The following is a 26,537-nucleotide window of genomic DNA, read 5'->3' on the forward strand; positions in this document are numbered from 1 at the left end:
CGATTTTGAAAATAAAGGCTTATTAAACATTGTTTTCGGGCATCAAGTAGTGGCTGATTTTGAATAATAATAACGCCATGGCATTTAACCAAGAAAATATGGTATAGTGTAGACACATGCATAAATTTATATACACATGCATGAATTTACACACACAGGTACAATATACATACATAGTAAATGTCTGTAGGCTTGTGCCTACAGCCAAAACTGGAATAATTATAAGAAAAAAAAGACCACACGATAGATAATATTATATCAGTGCGTATTTCAGTGGCGGATCCAAGGAGATATGCCTCCCTCCCCCCCAAAAAAAACAACAACAACAAAACAAACATTACACAAGACTGAGATACCGTAATAGAACAGTTAGTCAACAGTCACTACACATAATTATCACTATTGAGAATCCTCCATGGTTGCTGAGTATGAACTGCAGCACTATCCTATACATGGGCACACTTAGCCTGCCAAGAATATTTGCAAATGAAATGCACATGGTCTTGTGTATGCCATTCATACATAGCTAGATGAACTACTCATGAATGTCATTTATCCCTATACAACTCTTGATCAATGTAGTCCACTTAGAAAGCAGTATGATGTGCATAAAACCACAATTTTCAGTCCTGAAACATGAAATAGCTTTAGCTTGTGAGGGCACAGCCCCCCAGGCCCCTGCTCCATATGCCTACTACCCTGGTCCTGCCAAAACTTATATCTGCCCCTGAAGTTTACAGAGAAATGTTCAGAAACAAACTGATTGCAGTGACAGAGGTCAGGGGCGTACCGAGGGGTGTTTCAGGAAACCCCTTTGGATTTTACACACTACTTGAGATTGAAACTTCAGGTTCCAGAATCTGGAATCTATTATGGAACAGGACACATTGTATACTTTTATCTTAGTTAGCTAAATAATAGTTTCTAACATGATAGCAACACTTATAACATTGTTCTGAATTATGATTTTGGTGAAAAGATCGAGATACTCTAATAGAACAGTCAGGTAATACAAACTACTCTAATATAACAGTCACTAAGCTGGACAATGAATCTTTGAGGATTAATATTGCTCTTGGTCTACGTCTCGGTGTTCCCATCATTGTCGAGCATATGTGTGTTTGTGGCAGTAAAGTTGATGTTTTTGGAACTCACGCTTTGTCTTGCAGGCGTAGTGGAGGCCGTATTCTTCGGCACGCTGCAGTGAATGAAACTATTCATCGTGCTCTGGTGTCTGGAGGTGTACCTGCTGTTTTGGAGCCAGTTGGTGTGTGTCGTAATGATGGTAAGGGGCCAGATGGCATGTCATTGATTCCTTGGTCACGGGTTTACCCTTGCTCTGGGACTTTACCTGTTCAGACTCCCTGGCCCCATCTAATTTATCTACTTCTGCAAGTGGTGCCAGCCGGCTGGCAAACTCTGCAAAGTCAGCTAAGTGCAGAAAGTATTCTTCTCTGATTTCATCATTTCACTTCTCCCCTTTATGTGTTGAGACCCTGGGTGCTTGGGGATCATGTGCACGCTCATTAGTGAGGTGGATAGGTTCCCGGGTGATGGAACAGTCTGGTGATAATAGGGCCATCCAATTTTTGATTCATAAGGTTGCCATTGATGTTCAACGTGGCAATGCTGTTTCTGTAATGGCAACAATACCATCATCCCAGGACTGGGCAGAGTTTGCCTCTCTGCCCACTGTTTAAGTGTTTATTTATATTATTATCATCGTCTAAGAAATAAATAAATTAATATATACAGTCACTTAGCTGTAGTGGAAACCCCTTTTCAAAATTCCTGCGTACGCCCCTGGAGGTAGTGTAATTTATGAGGGTCCAATGGGAGTAATATAAATAGAGAAAATAGAAGTATCATTCTTCAATGATGGCAGAGGAGTTGTGATATAGTTTGAAGCCACCTGATGGAAAAGCAGATAAAATTGTGAATGTTGAAACTGTTAGGTGGATTTAATTACAAACATGATATCTGAAGGTTCAAAAGTGTACTTTAGTGGAAGAATTTCAAGTTTTAGAAGTCTAGTTATAGTCAGAGAATGTAATTGTTTCTTTGACTTGTCTCTGAAGATGTTTGATATTCTAGGTTTTTGATGTCAGTATGGATGCCAGATGGAGGAGCAATACAAGAATATAATTTTAGTCTAAGTAGACTGAATGTTCTATGTACAAGACCTAAAGTTTTGTTAGCTTTCATAGTAAAATTTTCATTCAAGGCTATCACTTAACGTAACTCCAAGTTCTTTATGTGAGTGAGTTATCACTGATGATATATGTAATAGGATAAGTGGCAACTTTCGGATGAGTCAAAAAGTAGATCGCACATTGTACTCCAGTTAAAGTGGTCATGCTGTAACAGTTATCAGAGGTGTCCTAATGTGTCTAAAGTATGCAAACAGTATAGTGCTTCACTCTCAATAACATTAGGTATATAGATCATTCACAACATGATGAGGAGAAAAAGGATACTGCCCTGTGGTATCTCAAGTAAGAGACCAGAATAACAGCCATTAATACAGTATAGTAACAAACAGGAATCTGTTACTGAGGTAAGCTTGAAGCCAGAGCCACAAGCTGCCTGAGATGTTAAGTAGTGCAGGTGGTAGATCAGAAACATAATTACCAATTGGAGTGGTTTAAGCAACATTGAAACAGTGAAGAAACCAACCCTGTGGTATCAATCATAGTTAAGTTAGACTTGGCTGAGGATAAGTTAGTTATTTAGTAGAAAATTTGGTTAAATAAATTCCATTGAAATTTGTTGCCGCATGTTTGGGCTTGAATATACCTATCAAACACTGAGAAGGAAAAGTGATGCTGGTTTTGCTCATAATTTTGAACTTTTATGATCCCTACTATACACAAGTACTAGAAATTTTAAGTTCAAATAGAATGTTGAAGTAATGAAACAAGGGTGTTTGCCTACACCTGTAGATATACTAGTGGACATTTAGTCCTTGTACCATAACTATAGTATGGATTAAATGTCCAGTAGTATATCTCCATGCAGGTATAGGTAGGGACCAGCCTATTATGCTCAAAATTTTACCTATCATGCTACGCTGCACTGCTCAAAAATTTTACCTATTACGCTCAAATTATGCTCAAGGTTTATGCATCATTCCCCATGTTTTGCTAATAAATTTGCAGTTATGGGCACATAATAAAATTTAATGGCTGAAGCACATCTTTGCTCTTCAAAATGCATGTGACAGAAAAGATTGATACATTCTAATAGAACAGTCAGCTGCCTGATTGTTTTATTATAGTTATTGACTGTTCTATTAGAGTATATTGATCTTTTTCTGTGATATGTATTTTGACCATCAAGGATTTATAGTATGGCTCAAATATTCTTCTATTATGCTAGCATTATGCTCAATGCTTTCAGGCACCTATTATGCTCAAAATTATGATGGCATAATTGGCGGGTCCCTAGGTATAGGCGACATCCCATGTTTGATTACTTTTTATTTCTATGATCCCTTATCAAACCCAAAATTCTTAGTACCTGTTTGTTCACATGGAAATTTTATTACAAGAGAGAGAGGTGTAAAACTCACTTAAATGCACACACACACACACACACACACACACCCACCCACGCACATACCCACCCACCCACACCCACACCCACACACACACACACACACACACACACACACACACACACACACACACACACACACACACACACGCACGCACACACACACACACACCTGATTCACAGTTAGAAAAGTCACAAGTAATGTTTCCACCATCACCACACAAACACCGACAAGAGTTGCTGGTCAAGAATTCTTGTCCTATTGAGTACTGTGTATCTCCCGAGTCATCACTACAACCTATATGGTAATAGTATATTAAAAATCATTGAATCCAAGTGATAAAAAGTAGTGAAACAAGAGATGAATGATGGTATTACAGCATAGCTTGGTGGGAAAATCCCTACATTGGCATGTTATAACAATCATTTTATTCAATGCCAAAGTACGGATTTTCCCACTGAGCTATGCTGTAATACCATCATTCATCTTTTATTTCACTACTTTTTATTACTTGGAACCCTACCTCATTTTAAAATTAATAATGTTTGGTTTTTTGTTATTGCATGCAGCTATACACATGTGACTGTTCTATTAGTGACTGCTGTATTAGAGTCAACCTTTCACCTACCAGGGGGCTGTCACTATTTTATATTTTCATTGTGCTAGCATTATGAATACAATAATAATGGGGCGTGTCATCGTGATAAATTTTAAGAGGTGTGGCCTTGATGCTTGATCGGTATTAATCAACCAAGATCACGTTAATAGGCGTGGCATTGAACCTATCATGAAGTTACAGGTATCTACTGAGCGTAAGCGCTTTTATAGAGAAAATTAGTGCCTCAATATGGTTTCATTGCAGATGACCAGCCTGATTGAAGATAAAAGGAAAGACAAGGCCAGAGGGCACACACTTGTTGGAACCCCAAAGGCACATCCCACTGGTGAGTTCATAAAATGGTGGCTGTGCACTGCTTTGTTTGGCCTCCAACCTTGCAACTGTAGTCAGGCAGGCAGGCAGGCAGGCAGGCAGGCAGGCAGGCAGGCAGGCAGGCAGGCAGGCAGGCAGGCAGGCAGGCAGGCAGGCAGGCAGGCAGGCAGGCAGGCAGGCAGGCAGGCAGGCAGGCAGGCAGGCAGGCAGGCAGGCAGGCAGGCAGGCAGGCAGGCAGGCAGGCAGGCAGGCAGGCAGGCAGGCAGACGAAAATTCGAGTTTTGGTGATTTAAAAAAAAATCTATATCCGGCTGCCTGTAAGTGTTTTCTTGTTTTTAAGATGTTAGATGGACTAATATTATTCTATAAAGGTGATTTTTGTCATGTAAGATGTTTCTAGGATGATTTTAAAGGTGGCACTTTAGGCGGTGCACACCATGTTTTGGGGGATCCCTACTTAAACAGTACTACCATACTGTTTGATACACATGTGAAATGTTGTACCAAGTATCAACAATGATACACACACTGTATTAAGGTACTGATGTTAGCGTTTCTGACAAGAAATTGTACGAATCAAACTCTACAGTCTTCATGGTGTCATTTCAACATGACTAATACATCATGTGAGCTGGGTCACATGATCTTAATGAGTAGTTGAGTTCCAATTTTACTCTTTGAGGATAAAAATCTTTACTGAGTACTTGACTGTTTGACAAGGGTAGTAAGCATGTATTACTTTTAACAGTATTTCCAATACTTGTAACTGCTTGCAGAGATTCCTACCAAATAAGACAGAAAATATGACAAGTATAGTAGTATCACAAGTGCTCACATAGGAATGGGTAGGTTGCAGAATGCACAAGAATGGGACAAAATTACTGGCTCCTTAGAGGCTTAAAGCCAATGGCCTTACTACTCACTGGTGGTGTTAGTTTGATTTTTCCTGGGATCGGTTTTATAAATCTGGTTCTACATTTGGTAACACACTTGGGTATACAATATATGCAAATATACAATTAACATGTATGGCTAAATAACTTACATGTGTACATCAGAGTAATGCTGAAGGTCAATGAAGTTACAATATTAGAAGCTTGACAGTGAAGTTTTAGAAATTCTCCATACTTAAGTGGATCCAGTCCAATTGCACGTTCATCAGCTATTTGAAAAAAGCCATGAAATCTAAGCCTATTTCCAAGCTCATTTTCCCCATATATTTCAATGGTTGGTTGGGGATCACCCATGACTCTACAGGTCACAGTAAGAGATCTATTCTGAAGCTCAGAACAGAATGGGGTGTATGTGTCATCATTAGAAAACACTACAAATCTGAGATCATCAGTGTCAGTGTTAAGTGTAGTGGATGGTAAAAACATGGGCACAGCTACATTAACAAAGAACACAAGGATAATATTTACTTACATACTACCCAATTCACCCATCAGACAATACCATACACATATAGCATTCACTCTTTTTGTATATGAAACGTGTCTAATAAATTGTACATTCATTGATACTGCATGCACAATTAGACATGAGTGACCCAACATTATTGTATGCTTACATTATGGCTATACCTATACAACGCTGTATACTAAGTTATTACAAACACTGACTATATGTGACCGGATCTGCAAGGATCCCATATGTTAGCGTAAGTCTAATTTTACAATAGAATGCAATAAACACAATGGGTGAAATACATATTTACAAAATCAAAAAAAATTCCGAAATTTTTTTTTGAGCGCTTGTTTCACAGTCAAGGAAGGTGGTAATGGTAAATACCTTGGTACCATCATGATCCCCAAAGCAAGGGGGGTTTGGAAATCTTTGATTTGTGTCAGTGCTCCCAAGGAGACAGAAGATGTGAGTGTTAGTCTGCCTCACATTGGATGAACAGTTTACTATCATTTTTTTCTCATGTTTTTGTCTTCGCCCTGGTCATAGGAAGAGCCTGCAAGGCAAAACGTACCCAGCAATGGATTCACCTGTTCATGGGAAAACTGATGGTGTAAGTTTCATCTCGGTAGAGGACTGCATTCATAAGTTATGACCATTTAATTAAGCACCTGTAGTTTATTTTCCATATTGTCACTGTACAAATTGATTTTGCTGTTGTTGCCACTTTGTAGCACTGTATCTTCGAAAGTTCAAGGCTTCTAAAGTTGAAACTTTTGTTGATCATTCCTTTGGCTATCTAGATAAAGAAAATGTAATAAATAGAATTCGAAAAATGTGATAACATATGGGGTTCTTGCAGATCCTCCACAAACACCATGCAGCTCCCAAATGTAGAATTCCATGCAAATTATAGCAAATGTATATAAAGATACATATTTCATACCTAGTATACATAAATACAATGGCTTACTATAATAATTGTAGCAGCTTTCTGGATTAGCATCAACATTTACAGAACCAAAAGCACTGAACTGATCAGTACAATTCACATTCAATAATTTGGATGTCAGTTCCACAGATGCAGAAAGTACAGTTAACCTTTGAAATTGCAGGGGACACTGTTGAGCAAAATTCAAGCAACTATCCTCACACACAGGAACCAAAGCCTGTGCAGTATCATTACATCTTGGATACACATACTGACAAGCTACATATGCTGTTAGAGGTCTACATGTATCCTCAAGTTTACCAAACACTCCCGTTTCCTCTAAAAATTTTATTTCATCATTTAATTTAGTGTAATTAAAGGCAACAGCATCAACATAGACCACAGTGTTAGCATCAAAGTATCGACTACAATACAGTAGAAAGTGTGGAAATGGCACACACCTGTGTAGAAAAATACATGTAATTCATGTTTAGTATTAATGTTAGCAGGACTTTTTATAAATTGGGAGTGGGAACATTTTCCCTTCCTCCTCAATTTTTAAGACCTTGCTCATTTAAAGTCGTTCTCAATTAAATATCATGATCGCTATTCGGGAGCATAGCCAGGATTATTGAGGTGAAGGGAATTTCCTAGAGCTACCAGAGACAGGGGTCTGGGGCAACAGCCCAAGCTGCTGAGAGACCTTGAATATTTTAATGGTTCAAAATTGTTATATTTTATGTCAGAATTATACATATTGTGATAGCGAATCAGTTGTTATTGCACAACCTCTGGGAAACACTTAGCTAGACATAAATCCACTGACAATAATGAAAGACTCATAACTAATCAAAATTGACCCCCAATTATTCATCTTGTGGTAGCTATACTCAAGTGATGTAACATAATGCCCTTGTGACTAAAATGGCAGAATAGCAGCATAAGCTTATGATACAGTGGAACCCCTCTTAATGGACACCCCTGAATGGTGGACAGCCTCTTTATAATGGACAATTAATGAAGTCCCAAATGCAACTTCCAATACCTGTGTGTATTAATGCCCCCTCAACAGCGAACACCTCTCTATTCTGTAAACCGGACACTGCACAATTCCCAGACATGGCAAGCACTACAGTACAATACCTCGCTAATTGCGGACACAAGTAACAAAGGTCCATTGCCAGTTACAACAATCAATCAAACTACATCATTTAGCGCAGAACACTGTCTCCATATTGCCTATTCTACAAAGTGCAGGACAAAGCGCTTTAGTTACAAAAAGCCATATGAATGCATGTACAAGTGCTGCTGTTAATGTTCTTACTCAGGTCTTCTGAAAATCCATCTTGCTCCACCACTTGGTCTAGTCTTCTGCATTATAACTGATTATTTTAAAATTTTAGAAAACCCCTTAAATAAGGATACCTCCATATAAAGGACATAATTATTTAATTTCCCCAATGGTGTCTGGGGTTCCACTGTATACAGTTTTGCATCACCTAAATTTATTGTCTGGTCTATAAACATTCTTCCTCAATACAAAAGGATAACTTTGAAATTCAACACTCTACATTAATACCTCCAACAATGAAAAAATGCATGGATACTTAATATGAATGCTCTATTAGAGTATAATTGACTGTTCTATTAAAGCATCTCAATCTTTTTAAGAACCCTCCTCCATACACTCCTGTTACTTAACCAAACTTCTGGGGTATACTTTCAGGCTCTTCCTCAACAAAGTCAAGCTGAATGTATGTTGCATGCAGACTAAATGCTATGGCTTTACTCACCTAGATCACTAACTGTAGTCACTTAGTCGTTACCTCTGTTGAAACTGTTCCACTTACTCTACTAAGTTTGGCTTTTAGCCAAAGCAAAAACTTGATTGCTTTACAATCTCCGATTATTTATATGTCTACACTATAATCCCTGCACTCTTGACTGTATGTATACTCTAGGTACTATTGTAACACCCATCACATCAGTATGTAAACTTTTAAAACCATGTATGTACATTAACCCAATTATGATTCCAAACCATCTGCACAAAAAGTACAAGCACATAAACATTTCATGGAGACACCATCAGACTTGTAACTGTGATCCCAAATTCGGAAAGAACATTATGAGGCCATAACACTATCATGTGTACCAACCAGGAACAACCTCAAACTTATATACGTACATGAATTAGTGAATATTCTCATGCAAGTATTAAAATACACATGTATATACTTTACAAGTAACACTCTTACACTGCTGAATTGTTGTGTTGAGCAGCAGCAGCTATAACAAAAAAATGTTTTTAATTAATTTAACCCACAATGCAAAAAAATAAACATGAAAACATGCACCACACCAAGTTTATATAATAAATTGCTTCTTGCAAACTATTTTTCACAGTTTGGCTGTTTCGCAATGATATTTATTGTAGACTAGCAGTGGTACCTGCCCTATCCTGCTGGTTAAAGGTACCACATCACTTACTGAACTTAGTAGCAACAAACATGATTCACTTTAATGTTTATTTCCATACATAGTTTACAACTTATGAACAAAATAATTGAATTGAAGTAAAAAGTGCTTACTACAGTAGCACTACTACAACTGATGTGGTCACAAAACAGTACAGATAGTCAGACAGATTGCTTTTCAGATTTTTTAATTGTTACTCTAATAGTAGTCATTTTTTGCACTCTAACAGTCCAACTTGGAAACTTATTTCATTTGTACAATATGGTAGAAACTAAATGAAGTGATAATACAGCGGTGATGGCCCAGGCATGAGGTCCCTGGTTCAAATCACCTAGTGTTCAGTTGGGAATATTTTATGTTTTTGTGCACCTTTTACGTTCTGGGTGATTGTACTATTAGTATCTCGATCATACATTTGTAACTCATACTTTGCTTTTGCCTTATAATTTCGTAGCTATTACTCCAATTTATTTTGAACCACAAAGCTATGATAGTTAGCGATAGCATTATTTTCAACTATAGGCGGTTTACCTTCTGTAAGTGTGGTGACACATCTACATGTATTTTTGCCAATAATGGCTCAATTTCAAATTCGCATTCACAACTCTCCAAAAATGTTTCCAAATTCAAAAATTGTGATGAATTTCACCTTTGTATCTACTCATTGCTATGTGTAATTCAAAACCATGTTTCTGTTTATACTGGAGTGGCATTCTGGCTTTCTTGGCAGCACGACATATGATGTGTCTTGGTCTAAAATGGTAGTAAACTGCAAGGGTTGCTTATTCCAAACTTTGAATAATAGTTCCATCTTTCAGTGAAAATTTCACATTTGCAGCTTCTAACTCAAGGTTTGTTAGTTACTTGAAGCATAAAAATTGTATATCTGCAAGTGTAACTAAGCCCCAAAGGAAAAGTTTAGTCACATTATCACCGGATTATTATTATTGAATCATTAACCAATATAGCTACTATTATACAGGCTGGCACAGCATGTACACTACATGTAGAAGGAAAAATTAGGAATTTTAGGGATCATAGGAAAAGTTGAGAAACAAGGGAGGTACCTACACCTGCAGATGTACCAGTGGACATCCCTAATTTAGTCTATACCCATGACTAAATTAGGGTTTAAATGCCCACTAGTATATTTGCAGATGTAGGCGACCTCCCTTGTTTCTCTACTTTTATGGTTATGACCCCTAATCGAACTTAAAATTCCTTTTTCCTTTTACTTGTTTGTTTCTTTATAACAGGGCATACCACATCAAAAGAAAGAATGGTGCCATACTTAATGCTTTCATCTGAACGTATGCCCAACTATCAATTACTGAAAAGCAAAATGGTTTCAGCCCATTACACAACACTACAAACAAAGAATATTACAAGAAGTGCCTCTGCAAATCAATCCTGACATTATGGAAAATACGGACAATTTCCATTACAAACGTAGCCATAGGGAAGCCATCATGCACTAGCTACCGTGAATTGACACCTTGTGCTGTCAGCAAGAAGAAATGGGACACAAAGGAGGACAAAGGTAAGTGTATGATGCGTACATTGTATACATACTGCGGTATGCCAAAAGGCACCTGTTGGGCTAAAGTGACATCTAACAGTGAAAAAATAAAGCCACATAGCCTTAGCCATTGTTGAGTTATGCTTGTCTGAAGCAATTAGTCAGTAAGTAAAAAATTCTATATAATAGTAATATAATATATATTTTAAAATTCTCTAGTAACTTATCGAAAACATTTTTGACCATTATAAAGACACTTTTTGGACTTTATTCTACCTAACCAATATTGCCAAGGTGCCGTGATAGTATTGTGAGGCTGGTTTCTGGTAAATACACTGAAATTTTTTGGTGAGAAAGTGCAAACTTCCATAAGATTATTTCGCTACTACTGTACTGTATGATTTAGAAGCAAAGTACTTGGAAAATTTATAACAAATCACTGTGAGTAAATATGTGACCAAAATTCTATTTTGCTATAAACAAAATATTGAAATGAACTGGGAAAAAATACGTGTGCTACATAAAAATTTATGCACGCTTTAATTGCTTTGCTGTGCACTGAAATGAAGCTCAAATCAATAAAACCTATATACCATCAGATTTGCCTGTTCATGGAGAGTAAGACAGTCTTTGTTTCATGTTCATACAGTGTAAGACACAAGAGCTATGGGCACTTATTTATGATGAAGTTACCATCATCATTTCTTTGTTGGTGATGATTACCATTGTATGCTTTGTGGTGAGCAAAATGCACATGCCAATACAATGGTGTATACCCATAGGCAAGTGGCTATCTCAATAAAAAGATTAAAAGTTAACAACTTTTAAGGTAAACAACCAAAGTGGAGGTGTGACAATGATGCAACATTACCTAGAGTTGTGGTTTCAATTATGGTATTGTTATGCAAACTTTGAAGTGGTTTATACTTTTGAGTTGGTGACACAGCCATCAGAAAATGGTTGTGTAGCTATCCCTAGCAATGTAACTAGCTACTCACTTTAAAGTAAGTATTTAGTGAACATGATGCCTACCATACACTTTTTAAAGTTTCAAAGTACTCTACACCATACGTACCACATGATTTGTTGAAATAGTCAGCATCAGGCAGTGCCCTGTAAATAGCTCATTTGCCCATTATTGCATGATTTGCATCATGCGACTATAAAGTTTTATGTGCAGCTATGAATTTTAATAATAGACTGGCCTTTCACCTTTATTTGGACTACTATCACCTTAACAAGCTTCAAAACTAGCCAGCTAGCTCAGTGGCTTGATTTAGCCACTGAATTTGGGGACCATATACGCATATTTAACTATATACCATGTGAGCAGCATAGCACATATTATGGTGACTTTGTGTACTTCTGAGAAAAGCATCAACTTGGTACATAAACTGAGCTACCAATGAAGTTTACTTTTGGATGTAGTACCATTGCATATTTGACTTTTGGTGACCTTTGACTTTTGGTGACCTTTACAGCCATTTTTACATTGAAAATTTATCATTTTTGTCTTTATTTATCTACATAAAGCAATGGTAAAAACATGGCTTCAATCTTGCTGAAACAGTTTGATTTTCATTTGTAGTCTATACACAATTTCATATAATAGTTGTATCATGGGCCCGAGTGATTTGCTTGATATGTATACCCAAGCTCGAGGGCCATTAGGCCTGAGAGCGTGGGTGTACATATCAGACAAATCAATTCCCACAATCGATTTCAGCTTGAATTTTTATATAAAGAAATGGCAGTACTGCATGCTCTCACATCAAGCTAGTCATGCACATGTAAAATGTACCATAGCCAGCCATGGTTTCTTAAATGTACAGTGATCAGCAAGGATTTATAAGATGCATGTAACCTGAAATTTGCTTTTGAAGTTAGATGGCTTCATGGTACATTTTCATTTGTATTAGCCATGAAATTCTACAAAGTTACCTGCCCATTGGTAATTTACACCCCAAGGGCAGCCAGATAAATCCAAAGGATTATTAACATAACTTAGGAATGGAATGCATGAGCTATTGATTTTAAACAAAAGTTAAATTGTTTCTTAGATTAACACCTTTAATAGCTATGTTTTTGACAGTTTAAAATAATGCCTCAGGGAGATAAAGACAAAATGATGAATATAGTTATCAGTGACAAAAATTGCTGCAATTCCCAGGTTACCAAAGGTCAAATCTGTGCCGGGTGACACAAAAACTGAATGTCACATTAGGAGCACAATTGATATGGAAGGTTCATCAGCGTGCCGGCTTTCACCTTTCACACTATGGCGCTAGACTCGGTATACTATCATACAGTGAGAATCAAACTCACCACTTGCCGCGGAAACAAACAGAATCAGACAAGGCGTCACAATCAGCAGAGTTTGTGACGACATCCTAGCTAACTGCTGGTCTTCAGTGACAGAAGGACAGCCCGTGCGACAAGGTACACGGCAGTCCAACTTCAGTGGGCACCGGCACCACACCCACAGACGCTTATCACACCCACCGCACACTTATCAAGCGCACGATATAACTATACACATCGTGATCAGATGTGCATGGTATATTGAAAGTTGCACCCAAAATTTTCATTTAATGATTCATACGATCAATAGTTAATAATATAGGAAGAGTTTATAATGTGTTACACCATTATAAACTCTTGATGCCGGATAGTATTAGTTAAAGCATGCATGCATGCATTGAAAACCGTCATGGCATATGGCATAGCATGGTGTATGGGTATTATGGCTAGCTAGAATGTCATTCAGTCCCCAGTACCAGCAGCTATCTTACAGAGAGTCTGGGGTAAGAGGAACTCCATCCTTTAAAGGACTTATTTGAAGGTCACATGTGGTAAATCAGCATTTATAAGCTACGTAGCTACCATGACACTTGTGCCATTAGATATAATAGATGTGTGGCTTTGAAGATAGCAATGTCTGCAATCTTTAACATAACCTCCTCCTACATTTTTTTTTTTTTTGGATACTGTAAATCAACTTTAATTTGACTTTTGTATCTTGAAGTGCATGGGTAAAGTGTAGCTTCACAGCTATGCAGCTTAGCTAATAATAAAGATACCGCAATAGTATAATTTTATAGCTATAACCGGCTATACTGAACTTCATAGCATAGCTAGTGCATATGATGTCGATGCATATGTAGTTAGTTCGGGGCAACTTGAACTAGCTATACTAGCTCTCCATGTAAATATCAACAGTATTTCACACAGTATAGCTCCTACTTTGTAATCAGCTAAATGGTATCAAATGTTTGCAAGTCAATTTTTTGGCAACCTATACATTACATTGTGTTTGGGCTTGTATGCAATGATTTTTTGAATTGTGTGAATTGTGTATCGCCAGTACAGGAATATAACTTATAACACAACAATAATAATCTCGAACAAATAATCTAGAAATTATTCTTGTATTGCATGACTATTGGCTATTGAAGCTAAGACCTAACAATCAAGCTAATAAAGATTGTTATTCAGGCTTCCAATTTACATACACACTTTCATCAAACAGGTTGTGGTAAGGAGAGGAGGGATCAGATGGGTTAGATTCCATTACATCAGAATAATGTTGTTCAAGTTGTTCTGCTAGTGTGGAAAACACTGGTCTATCACTGTTCTTCAACTGCCAGCAACTTGACATAACCTGGTACCTAAAAGAGATATGTCAATACCAGTAAGCAACCATATAGCATATGTAGTGACTAGTGATTAACAGCAATATTCTGAATGAGTACTAAAATTTACACATGAATATCATGCAGTATTACACAATTATCTACTGACTTATATGTCACTACTACAAAGAGCTGGTTTTGATAATCGTTTCTCTGATTCAATGTACTTCACTATGTTCTGGTTATCCAGTCCAGCATAAGGTAGTTTCCCCAGACTGAAAACTTCCCAGCAGACTACTCCAAATGACCACTGGAAAAATAATTTTGTAAAATCCACTAGCACTTATCAAAGTGCACGTAATATGTACAGTGGTGGATACAGAATGCTATGCATGGGGGGTTGCATGGTTTCGACTAAAACCCTTGAAAAATGTGCATACCCAAAATCAGTTTGCGAGAAACTAAGCAGTTTGTAGGCTAGCACTAGTAAACGGCACATATAATAAAGCTACATTCTCACCATAGCTATGTACAGTGACATAGTTAACCGCAGAGCTGCAGAATAAGACTATCACTATTATTTTTTGTGTGGCTATGAACTTAAGTGGGTGGTAAGACTACATAGTTGGACTACAGCCACTCCATTTTTATCAAGCCACTTTCAGTCACCTATACTCTTGTAGATTAGTCAAGTAGTGAGAAGATCAGGGTATTTTATTAAGAAAAGAATATTTCTATATATAGATTACCACACAAAAACAGCCAAGCTGTGAAAAAAGGTGCAGCCTCTTTTTGTACTTTATAAGGCCCCAAAACCAGGGGTAAGTAGAATTCTAGGAAAACGGGAACGGAACGGAAACGGAAAGCGGGAACGGAAACGACCAACGGAAAATGCCTGATGAAGGTTATCATGTCAATATACGGGTTAGATTTTACAGCATGATGCTTCTTTGTAACATTGGTGGACCCTCCGTACTGTTCCGCTAAAACGATCGAAACTCTCTAATAGAGCAGTCACCGTCCATTAAAATACTCTAATAGAGCAGTCACAGAATGTTTTACAAACCATGTATCTTACCAGGGGCCTTTTAGTATTGAAAGTTTGTGAATAATTGTACTATAGCTGGCAACACTCAGCCTCTTCATTGGAGTCACCTCAGCCTGACACATACTGATTGCTGTATCTACCACATACCTAACTTTTATCTTGACAAGATTGCAGCCATACACCTTCTAACATCTTTATGTAAACACTGTCAATTGATTAGAATACTTGTAAATCTCTTCACTCTTAATTGCTGAATCTTTTGTATGGTTTCAAGGAGTATGGTTATTTCAGATTTTTACATAGTGTTGATGATATAGCTAGTGTGTGCCATATGAGACCAGCCATGCACGTCTTGCAGCTGACAAGCAAGCTAACAGCATACCTTATCATACATAACTCTTATTGGGAAGCTGCATGTAAGTGCATAGCCTATATAGACACTGTCTTCAGTCTATATAACTACACAAACTTCTTCAAGCATGTGTCAGTGTTGAATCTTTTAAAATGTTTATAGTTTTAAAGGTACAGTTAACAGTCAGCGTTGATGACTCTTTCGCTAGTCTACATACCTAATCTTTGTTAGCCATAGTTGCTCCATCATTCACAGGTTTAAAGGTCTGCATAGTAGTTAGCTAAAACATTCTTGACTGTTCTAGTAGAGTATTTTAATGCACAGTGACTGCTCTATTAGAGAGTTTCGATCGCTTTAGCGGAACAGTGCGAAAGGGTCCAACAATGTTACAAAGAAACATCATGCTGTAAAATCTAACCCGTATATTGACATGATAACCTTCATCAGGCATTTTCCGTTGGTCGTTTCCGTTCCCGCTTTCCGTTTCCGTTCCGTTTTCCTAGAATTCTACTTACCCCAAAACCAGCCTATGCATGGCTGACTTTGAGGTTTGTTTTTACTCACAATTCTTGTTTTCTATGCAGATACAATGATTAAATGTATTTAATTGCATGATTTAATTCAATATTTGATAATATTATTATAATACTCTAATAGAGTGTATGATGTTTGAAGAAAAAGTTGAATCCATACTTCATCATCTATGATGACTTAAATCTTGACAAAAATATAGACCTAAACATGTACTTTTAAGGGAACTTATGGACATTTGACGAATTAAAAGTTGATGAATCTAACTGATTCATCAACTTTGCTGATTTCTTCTATCATCAAAATTTCCTGTTGTGTGGTACTCAGGTTAAATTGATCTTGCGGTTAGAAGCATAACTCTTTCCACATTCATTATATGAGGCGAGTGAATTAGTATGGATACAAAGTTTGTTTGTTTCTAGTACATAGTTGAAGGCTGTTGTAGGTTCTTTAAATTACGGTGAGGATGGGGAATCTGTTGCTACATGTAAATAACTCACAGTAGTGGTTGTACTTGTTTATTGAGGCATGTGCTTTTTACTTTCTTGGCCACGTGAGTTTTGGTTAAGATAGTATTTGTTGAATGTTGTATACATGACTGCTGAAGTTGCACTTATGCTTTTGATCTTTACTCAGATTTTTATCAAAAACATGATACTTCACCAAAGTCTGTAAGAAGATCCAGCTTGGATCAGATAAAGTACTGGCATTTTATATGCAATTTCTACAAAATCACAAGTACTATTGGTTGTCATGCCTACAGCCACATTTACTTATGAAAGGTTACAACACGCATAGGCGGATCTAGGAGACACTGCTAGGGGGGGCTGAGGAGGGGGGAGGCAAGAAGTTATGAGATAAAATCCACTAAGAGGAGAAGTATGAAACTCTAGTACACCATTTACATAAATTCGCTTGGTATAGCTAGATGAATGAGAATTAGAAATTTAAAATTAGACCTCTTAGGTTTGAATTTGGGAGCATTTTCATAGCTATTTAGCAAACAAAATGCATGCTTTGAAAACATATAAAATTGCTGTTTGATGGTAAAGTGTACTAAACATAAGGTAGTATTGTTATAACAAGAGTTTATAATATACAATATTAAGGAAGAGTGTCAAACTGTCAATATAGCCTGTACAAACACACTGAGTAAAATTAGACTTTTGAAAGTTTTGATCCAATTGACACATTTACTGGTGGAAGGCAAGTGTTGATATGTGTTGAGATGGTGAAACCTTTGTACAAACCAAGGTGTTGATATTCTATCTTACTCAGTGTATTTGCTGGAATGTACTCCTGTTGGACACTCTCTCTTACTACTTTATATTATGAACTCTTGATTATAATTTACAAAATTGTCAGTTAATGACATTAGAAGAGTGACTGTTCTACTAGAGTATCTTGATCTTTAGCACAAAACTTCACTCAGTTTTTCACAGTGTACAGTTTATAACTGTGAAGTGCATTTATAACCGTTGTCTTCTATTTGCCTGTTGGCTCTCTGTACTTCTGAATACAGTGTGAATGCATGATTCTTGTTTCTGGTGTAAATATAGTCCTGTTAGTTCAAGGGAAGCAAGAGAGGCACCAGGGGGGACAAAGCCCCCCTTGCCCCCCCCCCCCCCTCAGATCCACCAATAACAACACGTGTACATACACTTGGAACATACTCCGCCAGCCTTCCATATTTGAACAAGGTAATTTTCTAATGTGTGAAAAAATGATACAAAGAAAAATAAGAGAACATGGCTAGGTGACTTTTTAGCTCAAGTTTTTCATATAGGAGGCATCCTACCCCAATGATATTTCCACAGCAAATGTGGTATGGTTTCAACCAGAACAAATGTGTGAAAATTGCATCTTTTGGTTTGGTTATACAGTGAAACCTCTATAATCTGATGCTCACTGGGATAAGAAAATTATACAAGGATGTGGGATTATTGAGGTATAGTATTACATAGAAAGTCTTTCAAAAAAATGTCAGATTTTTTACAGAGGTGTCAGATTAGAGAGGTTTCAGCATACATACAGTGGAACCTGTCTAAGCTGGTCACTTCTGGACCAAAACTTCTTAGGTATACATGTAATAGGCAGATGGCTGCATTTAGAAAAGTGTATTAGTTGCATAATAATCTTCTCACTCAAAGTTGGCCTTTTTAGAGAAGGAGCTTTTCTATACAAAATTTAATGGCTGCTAATACAGATTCCACTATCTGTCATGCTCCCAGGAGCACAGACTTGCTTCCCTTAGCTGCGTACATGACATTCTATCAGTTATGCAGTAAACACATTACACACCACATCAGTCTTGTGGTCATAATATCTATCAAGAATACTTTCTGGTGGCATCCATCTAACGGGTACTTGAGCTCTGTGTCCCATTCTGTAGTAGTCTTCAGTATAGATATCTCTTGCAAGCCCAAAGTCTGCCACTTTGATCACCAAGTCTTTATCTACCCTATATCCATGTAAAGTACGTTTTAGAAAGGAAATTATACATTACCAGTACTAGTTATCATTGGCAATGAACAATATGAAAGAAATCTTTGCCCATACATTCTCAATAATCACTATTTACATTGTAGAAATAGAGATGTGCCCTTACACATAATTTGATTAAGAGTGAACTTACTATGCCAGCTTTAGGTTAAATATTTTTTTGTAACAACAAGTAACCCAAAATGGCTCAGCTGTGAAAACAGGTGTGGACTTCAAAAATGCTGGTATGAAAAAGGTGGTGGTCAACAAATGGCTGCAGTGATGTTAAGATCACAAACTTTTGGTGGCAATCACGTTGCTGTAGCCATTGCTCAGCTATCACCTTTGATATCGTACCTTCTTCACACCTTTCATGAGACATGATGTTTCCTTTGCCTCTTGTCTTCTGGTTTTATAGATTCTATACTGGTTCCATATTTCTATGAGTTCAAGGGTTTCATATGTTCTTTTGGTTTTAGGGGTTCCACATTATAGGACTTTGTATGGTTCTACTGGTTCTAGGGTTCCATACAGTTCTACAGTGTGGTGGCTAAGAACACTGGTGTACCATTAACAAGAAGAAAGAAAATGTGATTTGGCAAACATAGCTCCATGCTTCCTTTTCCAAATTGGATTGTTTCCTGCCAGGTAGGGGAGACCACATACCAAATAGAAAAATGGTTTAGGTATACTAGTTCTATAGTGTAGGAGTTTCATGGTCTAGGGTTTCAGGGTTGTATGGTTAATAGGTTTCGTGATCCGTGTTTCCAAAAACAAAATTCAAACACATATATCAATTGTCTTGAAATTTGGTATATACACATATATAAAGGGATATAACAGTGAATTTATGTACTGCAATTCTGATAAACAATCACAAAGTTATGAACAACTATATTCAAACTTTTTGCAAAATTTTAAAAGCATACACATTCTATGAAAAGGTACAGATTTGTACCATGGATATACACACCTGAACACCCTAACCCTAAAGTGTATCCACTGTTGCTATTTACAAATAAGGGCTATAGTTTAGTTCCTGAACATTCTATGAGTGTCATATAAGAAATCTCAAAACATAAGTACTATAAAGTATTGTGGTGTTATAAAATTTAAAACATATCTATAGCAGAGTATGAGTTTTGTAATGATTTAGACACTTTTACACTTATAATCACACATGATTCCTGCATACACAGATTAATGAATGAATAAAATAATAGCAAGCTATATCAAGAGTTCATTTTTTATTATAACTTACATATATCTTAGCCATATGAATTTTAAGCTGTCATTACTGAAAGTGATTGTACTAATATGTATTTGTCTGCTGTGCAGAAATACTAGGTTCCTTGGCTACATGGCATACACTATCATGTGTCTTGATATGGGTCAGAAACTACTGTAGTGTGGTGGCCACTATGACCACTGCCAACCAATAGTTCTACCAAATGAACTTTACTTACATGCAATTTCTTGCAGCCAAATCTCGGTGGATGAATCTGATTGAAGCAAGATATTTCATCCCATTACAAATATCACAACACATCCTGACCAGTGTTAAGTAGTTGATCTCCTGTTAAACATACCATACATATAGCTAGTATAGATGGATTGCTTGTACTAACTATAGTGAAAAACTATACCATTTGGATTACAATGTGAGAATGCTGAGATATATCCCAGATACACCACGTGTGTTAAAATTCGTACATCTAGCTCATCAAAGCTCATCTTAAAGTTGATAATGTTTTAATTTATTAATCATCAAAAGAGTGATGCAGCTGGAAAGCCAAAAATATTAGGGAGACACTGATTCGGTACTGCATGTGTGTATTCTGCAGATATAGATAACCACAGATTATTCGGTTTGCTTCATCTCAAATGCTGACTAAAATAAACAATAAGAATTATTATACTGACTGTAATTAAACTAAATGATAAAGTCTTGATAACATGAAATGCAACATTCTCATCAGATACTATTTGTCAGTCATGATACTAACTACTTTGTCTATCATGGGACCCCCCAAATGATGCACACTCCCCATAACCACCCTAGAAATATCTTAAGCCATAAAAATACTTTAATGGAATAGTCTTAGTATATACATATGTAACAATAAATCTAAGCAAAACTTCATACACACGCCAATACAGAATTTAAAAAAACAAAAACACCAAAACCCATGGCCAAGTTTTGGTCACTGCCTGCCTTACCAGGCTAAACATATGATCACCATTTTTGCAACAGTTAGCACACACACCAGTGGCATATGCCTTTAGGGGTTCTGATGAGTGCTTGTCCTCTATGCCTTGTCTTTCCTTTTATCTTCAATCAAGATGGTCATCTTCTTTGTGCTACAAAACCGTATTGTGGTATTAATTTTCTGTATTGGCACTTTCCATATTAGACATCACGATACATATTCTTTAAGAGATATTACTGCTAGACAGTTGGTAGACTTGTAACTGCACAATAGGACCTTTCACAATACTGATCTGGACCAATAACAATTGAGTGACGTGCCCCTTTACAATCTAGCTGGACCAATAAACAATTGAGGGACATACCCTTAATGATCTAACTGTACTTAGAGTGATTGATCATAAAATACATGCCTCTTATTGGTAGCACAGTGAAAAACAAGACATCAAAACCATGCCCATAAACATTGCTTATAGTCAGGCTCACTCAAATACTCTAATAAAGCAGTCAATCATTATGTGAGCAGATTGTACAAAAAACTGATCCAAATTGCACATCAGACAAAATCAAACCAACACCACCAGTGGATAGCTACACTATCATACAAATAGTGTTGACCCTCAGCATTACTCAAACTACTCAAGACTGGTTTTAACAGACGTCTTTTCTGAGTGGTATGGCTTGCTGGTGGATGGCGTGATATTGTTGGCCAAACGTTTTTTCTGTTGATTTTGCTGCAGCCACTAAGAAGCCAGCACAGCTCTGTAATCTTGTGTCTGGACTTCAATCACAGTCTGCCTCCATTTTGAAGTCTATCTCTTGCTCACTCCACCACCACCACCCTCTGCCCCTTTGTGAGCACTTGTGATACTACTTCGCTCATCCAACTGCTCAAACTTTCTATCTTATTTGGCGGGAAACTCTATAAGCAGCTACAAGTCCTGGAAATGGTCTTAAAGGTAATAGATTGGTGCATCTTTTGTGTAAATTTCATATGTGTGCTTGCTATCCTTGGCAAGTTATGCTGACTTGAATTCTTTAAAACCATTTATCTCGAAACTTCTAATGTGCAATTTGGAACGTTTTTCCAAAATCCAGTCACATATACAGAAAAGCTTATAGCCAAGAAAGCTTCTAGTCTACATCTGTGCAGCAAGCCTGTAGATTGCTGGTACAGTGGTCCCTCCATTATCCAGCCATCAATTATCTGAACTTTCTGCTATCCAAACTGTGAAGTGACTGTTCTATTAGAGTATTATAACTGAGCTCTGCATATAAATGTATGGCTTCGTCTATCCAAAATTTTCCATTATCCAAACACACCTAGGGTCCAATGAGTTTGGATAATGGAGGTACCACTGTAAAATCATTGAAAATCTAGAAATCTCACTTTAAATCTTCAAAATCTTGTAGCTGGTTTTGCCAAGTTTGTTGACCCTCTTCTGAATCAGTAGAGTATTACTAGACTACCATGGTTGAAAAGAATTTATCACTATCACTTTCGTCCATCTAGAGTTTGTCAAGAAGCAAGAAAGGCCAAGACAAACAGAAAATATGCCATAACTTTTGAATAAAGCATTTGTGGAACAATCCACAAGTTCAATTGTTAACCTTACCAAGAGAAGCCTAATGGCACCTTGCTTTTAACCTATAAATGAGGTAAGCAGCAGTTAGGGTGATAACAGACAAATCTGTACAGATCCACACAAGACAACTATCATAAACCTTGGCACCCCATGGGCTAACTAGTATACATAGCTATTATTAATTTTAAAATGAAGTAGGGATTCAAGCGATAAAAAGTAGTAAAATAAGAGGTATTATAACATAGCTCTGTGGTGAAAATCCCTACTTTGGCATTGAACAAAATAATTATGACATGTCAGTGTAGGGATTTTCCCACAGAGCTTTGTTATAATACCATCATTCATATATCTTTGTTTCATTACTTTTTATCACTTGGACTCCTATTTCATTTTTAAATTAACAATACTATTATTCTTGGAATTTCTGGAGATACGTGCATGCCAAAGAATGAATGGAGCCTTGAAATAAACCAGCAATTTTATGTTGATCACACTATGGGTGTGTCTACAGTACTTATCCAGTGCACAATCACCACCATTACACATAATGTATGCACATAGTACATACTTTAAACAATGTCTTCACATCTCTTCCTGCTGTTGTTCGTTTGTCTTTCAAATATCCTTTCAAGTCTCCATTTGCCATAAATGGTATGATAATATATGGTACTGCTTTATCTTCTTCTAATCCAACTGACACTCCAACTAGTCCAAGAACATTTCTGTGGTTGAAATCTTTCATGATGACACTTTCAGAAATGAATAAATTTAGCTCATCCATGCTGTGACAATCTAAAACGGTTTCAAATCCATTGTACACTTAATTCCCCATTATGCAGCACATACCTTTCATTGTTTTCACTGCAACTTCCACATCAAAGTTGTCACCACTATCTTTGAGCTGTCCATAAAATACCTTCCCAAATGCACCTGAACAATTAACACACATGTGTAAGAGAAGGTTACAAAATAGAATTATACCAACATTAGGAAAACCAGTCTAGAGATAAATTCACTCAGACACAAAAGCATTTGTCATGCAGATGGAAATACATATAAAGGTCTTTCCCTAAAACTGGTCTGTGGAGCTGATGTCATAGACTATTAAAAGTACGTATAGATGATCTACAGTTTATTTTGTATGCACTGAAGATTGTTATTGAACCAATATAACATCTCACCTTCTCCAAGAGTCTTGTGAATGGTCAAGCAATCATGTGACTTAATAAATCCTCCCAAGTGATGATCATTCATTGCATTAGTTATTACTTCTAGTGTGGGCTGGAATTCTTCTTCTTCACAGGCAGTGAGTAGGTCATTAATAGATGATGCAGACAGTAATACAGAATTGGTTGCTTTTTCTGTAAATAAATGAAATAACACATTAACCCATTCAACTATACAGTGGATACCTACACACATAATAATACATTTTAAAATACTCTGACATAATAACCCTTCAGTGTACTATATAGTCTGTTGACACTGTTCAACTTTACCTGAGCCTTGGTTTCTTCCTAAATACTCTTGTTACACAGTCCAGTTGCCCAAACATTTAGCAGTGCGGTGAAACCCTTTTGGAACTATTTATAAAAGTGCCTTAATGAGTGAGAACAAGTAAGATGTGAGGCTTTAAACGCACCCTATACGTGTAGCATATTAGGTATGAAAATGTAGCAAACATGTTTTTAACACAAAAGTGTAGTACAAAATATTCATTGAGAGTACATATTCAGTTAATAACCAACTATAATATGATAACTACCTTCGCCCTTCTCTATTTCTATATGTTGGTCATCAACAGCATTATCATTGGATTCTATGTGTGAACACAGCAATATCATTGGATTCTGTCCCTGAGATTCATTCATAGATGTCAATAAAACTTTTCCACTGTCAGATTTACTCTTTTGGTCTTCAAAAACCACAGCATGATGGAGTGACTTAGATATTCTAATGTAATGAGCAAGGCACATAACATACATATACACCGCATGTAGACTTAGACATGTACATAGCATAGGTTGCACGTGCAATACACACATAACCAAGATAGTGTAAAACTGATCTCATCATGACTTTACAGTACAGTCATATCGGAAACAGCACAATAACAAAGTGATATACAGAACATACTACATGAAAAATGTTCATTAACAATGTACACATACCCATTTACAGTTTCTTTCTTAGCATGTTTCTTCTTCATATACCATCTTGTTATAAATATCACTGCTATGATTACTGCCACAATAACCAATGTCACAGCCATAACAATCACTACAATGACACCTGCTGGAACACCTATAGATATAATATATTGAAATCTTCCTTAGAAAAAGTCTCCAAATTGTGTCCTCCTACTGACCTTCAGCACTTGCACTGTAAAGCCTTAATAAATAAATTTTAAAAATTAAGGATACAATAAATCACATCTATGGACAAAGACTAAACTTAACAGGTCCAGCTCCATATATTTTATCTCTGAGAGAGGAACTTCTATATTGCAACAACACGAAATAATTTATGGGTTTTTAAAACTACAATTATAACATAATGATATGGCATTTAGAATAACTATAAGAAAATTATGTGTAACTTTGTAGTTCAGAGAGAGTAAAATTAAGATTGTATAAAACTAAAACAGTAAATGTTTATTACAATAAGCACATATTCAAATCACTTGGTTCTTTGCATACTATGCCACTATCACGATAACAGTTTTATGAATTGATATTGGGTCATGGTTGCTGACTATGATGGCCCAATGACCTCTGGATGTGACCAAGATATTTGATCCATCAAACACATACTGTAATTATACAGAACCCTTGATTAACACTATAGTTGACATTCAAGAACGGTGGTTATAGGACAACACTTTAGGACTTACAGTCTACTATACAGAAGGTTATTTTCAATGGTAATTTTTTGTGGATTATGTGTACAAGGGTAATCCAGGTGTGTTCAAAGGGTTCCATGCCCCATTTTGGAAGGGCCCTAATATTACCTGATGTGTTGCTGACAAGCTTTTCTTAAATTCAGTAAACCAGAATCAGTTAATCAGTCAAAGAAATGCTACTTACTAAAAACACTTTTAGTGACAAAACACTCATTTTACCTCTCTTTATTTCAAAATCATTCAAAACTGCTACCCCAGCATCTTCATACACTATAAGCGCCTCTGAAAGCAATTATCGATTCGATGTTTCAAAGCTATTACCGTAACAGCTACTTCTAAAGGTTTTGATGGTAAGAAACATTCTTGGAAAGTGATTGTTGAAATATTACTACTAGGTAGCTAGACTGAAGCTACAATAAAGAGCCCTCCCATTTAAAAGTCTAGATCTGCCCTGATGCAGAATGAAAAATTGCTCTGACCCTACAAAATAATCTTCATTATCAATAAAAAAATCCATTAAAAAGCACACAAACTAAAAATTGGATTGCTACAAAACAATTAGAAGGGAATGCTGAGTTAGTAATGTAATCCACTAAACCCTAATCTGAGTGAGATGTTATATAACCAACAGATCATGCTACTGATCAGAAACTAAGAATAACTGGTGTAATAATCCTGACTACGCCATTTACTGGACAGGATTAGCTATACAAGATACCTGAGACTAATACCAGTCCAGCCCTCAAAATGCAAATTACTCTTATGACAAGATCAATATATGTGACTGGGTCTGGAAAATACTGGCCTTATTGACCATGACAGAAGGTTTGATTTTTCACGACAAACACGATGGTACATGAATACACTATCATATTTCACCGTAAAATCAGTTAGAGTTTAGTGGTCTGCTATATTGTTGGCTGCTTTTTCTAAGTTCAGTGCATGGCAAGCTGTATAAGCAGTCTGGGGCCTTGATA

At 36.7% G+C, this 26,537-nt stretch overlaps 2 protein-coding genes across 7 annotated transcripts in view; both read right to left on the reverse strand.

Moving 5' to 3' along the window:
- Window positions 1–13,313, reverse strand: part of LOC136260965 (uncharacterized) — a 37,492-nt gene extending 24,179 nt beyond the window's left edge. For both annotated transcript variants that reach the window (XM_066054890.1, XM_066054891.1), the window contains exons 1-5: window positions 13,145–13,313; window positions 9,081–9,111; window positions 6,865–7,283; window positions 5,533–5,874; window positions 3,728–3,853 (exon numbers count right to left, since the gene is read on the reverse strand). In XM_066054890.1, coding sequence (XP_065910962.1) covers window positions 3,728–3,853; window positions 5,533–5,874; window positions 6,865–7,283; window positions 9,081–9,111; window positions 13,145–13,208 — 982 coding nt within the window. In that variant the 5' untranslated portion in view covers window positions 13,209–13,313. The remainder of the gene's footprint in view (window positions 1–3,727; window positions 3,854–5,532; window positions 5,875–6,864; window positions 7,284–9,080; window positions 9,112–13,144) is intronic.
- Window positions 13,314–14,193: 880 nt separating this feature from the next.
- Window positions 14,194–26,537, reverse strand: part of LOC136260400 (hepatocyte growth factor receptor-like) — a 40,930-nt gene continuing 28,586 nt past the window's right edge. For 3 of the 5 annotated variants that reach the window (XM_066054116.1, XM_066054118.1, XM_066054117.1), the window contains exons 6-14: window positions 24,830–24,962; window positions 24,424–24,611; window positions 23,840–24,019; window positions 23,505–23,588; window positions 23,227–23,450; window positions 20,330–20,439; window positions 18,684–18,843; window positions 14,621–14,761; window positions 14,348–14,487 (exon numbers count right to left, since the gene is read on the reverse strand). In XM_066054116.1, coding sequence (XP_065910188.1) covers window positions 14,621–14,761; window positions 18,684–18,843; window positions 20,330–20,439; window positions 23,227–23,450; window positions 23,505–23,588; window positions 23,840–24,019; window positions 24,424–24,611; window positions 24,830–24,962 — 1,220 coding nt within the window. In that variant the 3' untranslated portion in view covers window positions 14,348–14,487. Of the gene's footprint in view, window positions 14,488–14,620; window positions 14,762–18,683; window positions 18,844–20,329; window positions 20,440–23,226; window positions 23,451–23,504; window positions 23,589–23,839; window positions 24,020–24,423; window positions 24,612–24,829; window positions 24,963–26,537 lie in introns of all 5 variants that reach the window. The other 2 variants (XM_066054119.1, XM_066054113.1) reach the window with 2 other exon arrangements.

The sequence above is a fragment of the Dysidea avara genome, chromosome 7 (genome assembly GCF_963678975.1).
Source record: "Dysidea avara chromosome 7, odDysAvar1.4, whole genome shotgun sequence".
In the NCBI taxonomy this organism is placed as follows: Eukaryota; Metazoa; Porifera; class Demospongiae; order Dictyoceratida; family Dysideidae; genus Dysidea; species Dysidea avara.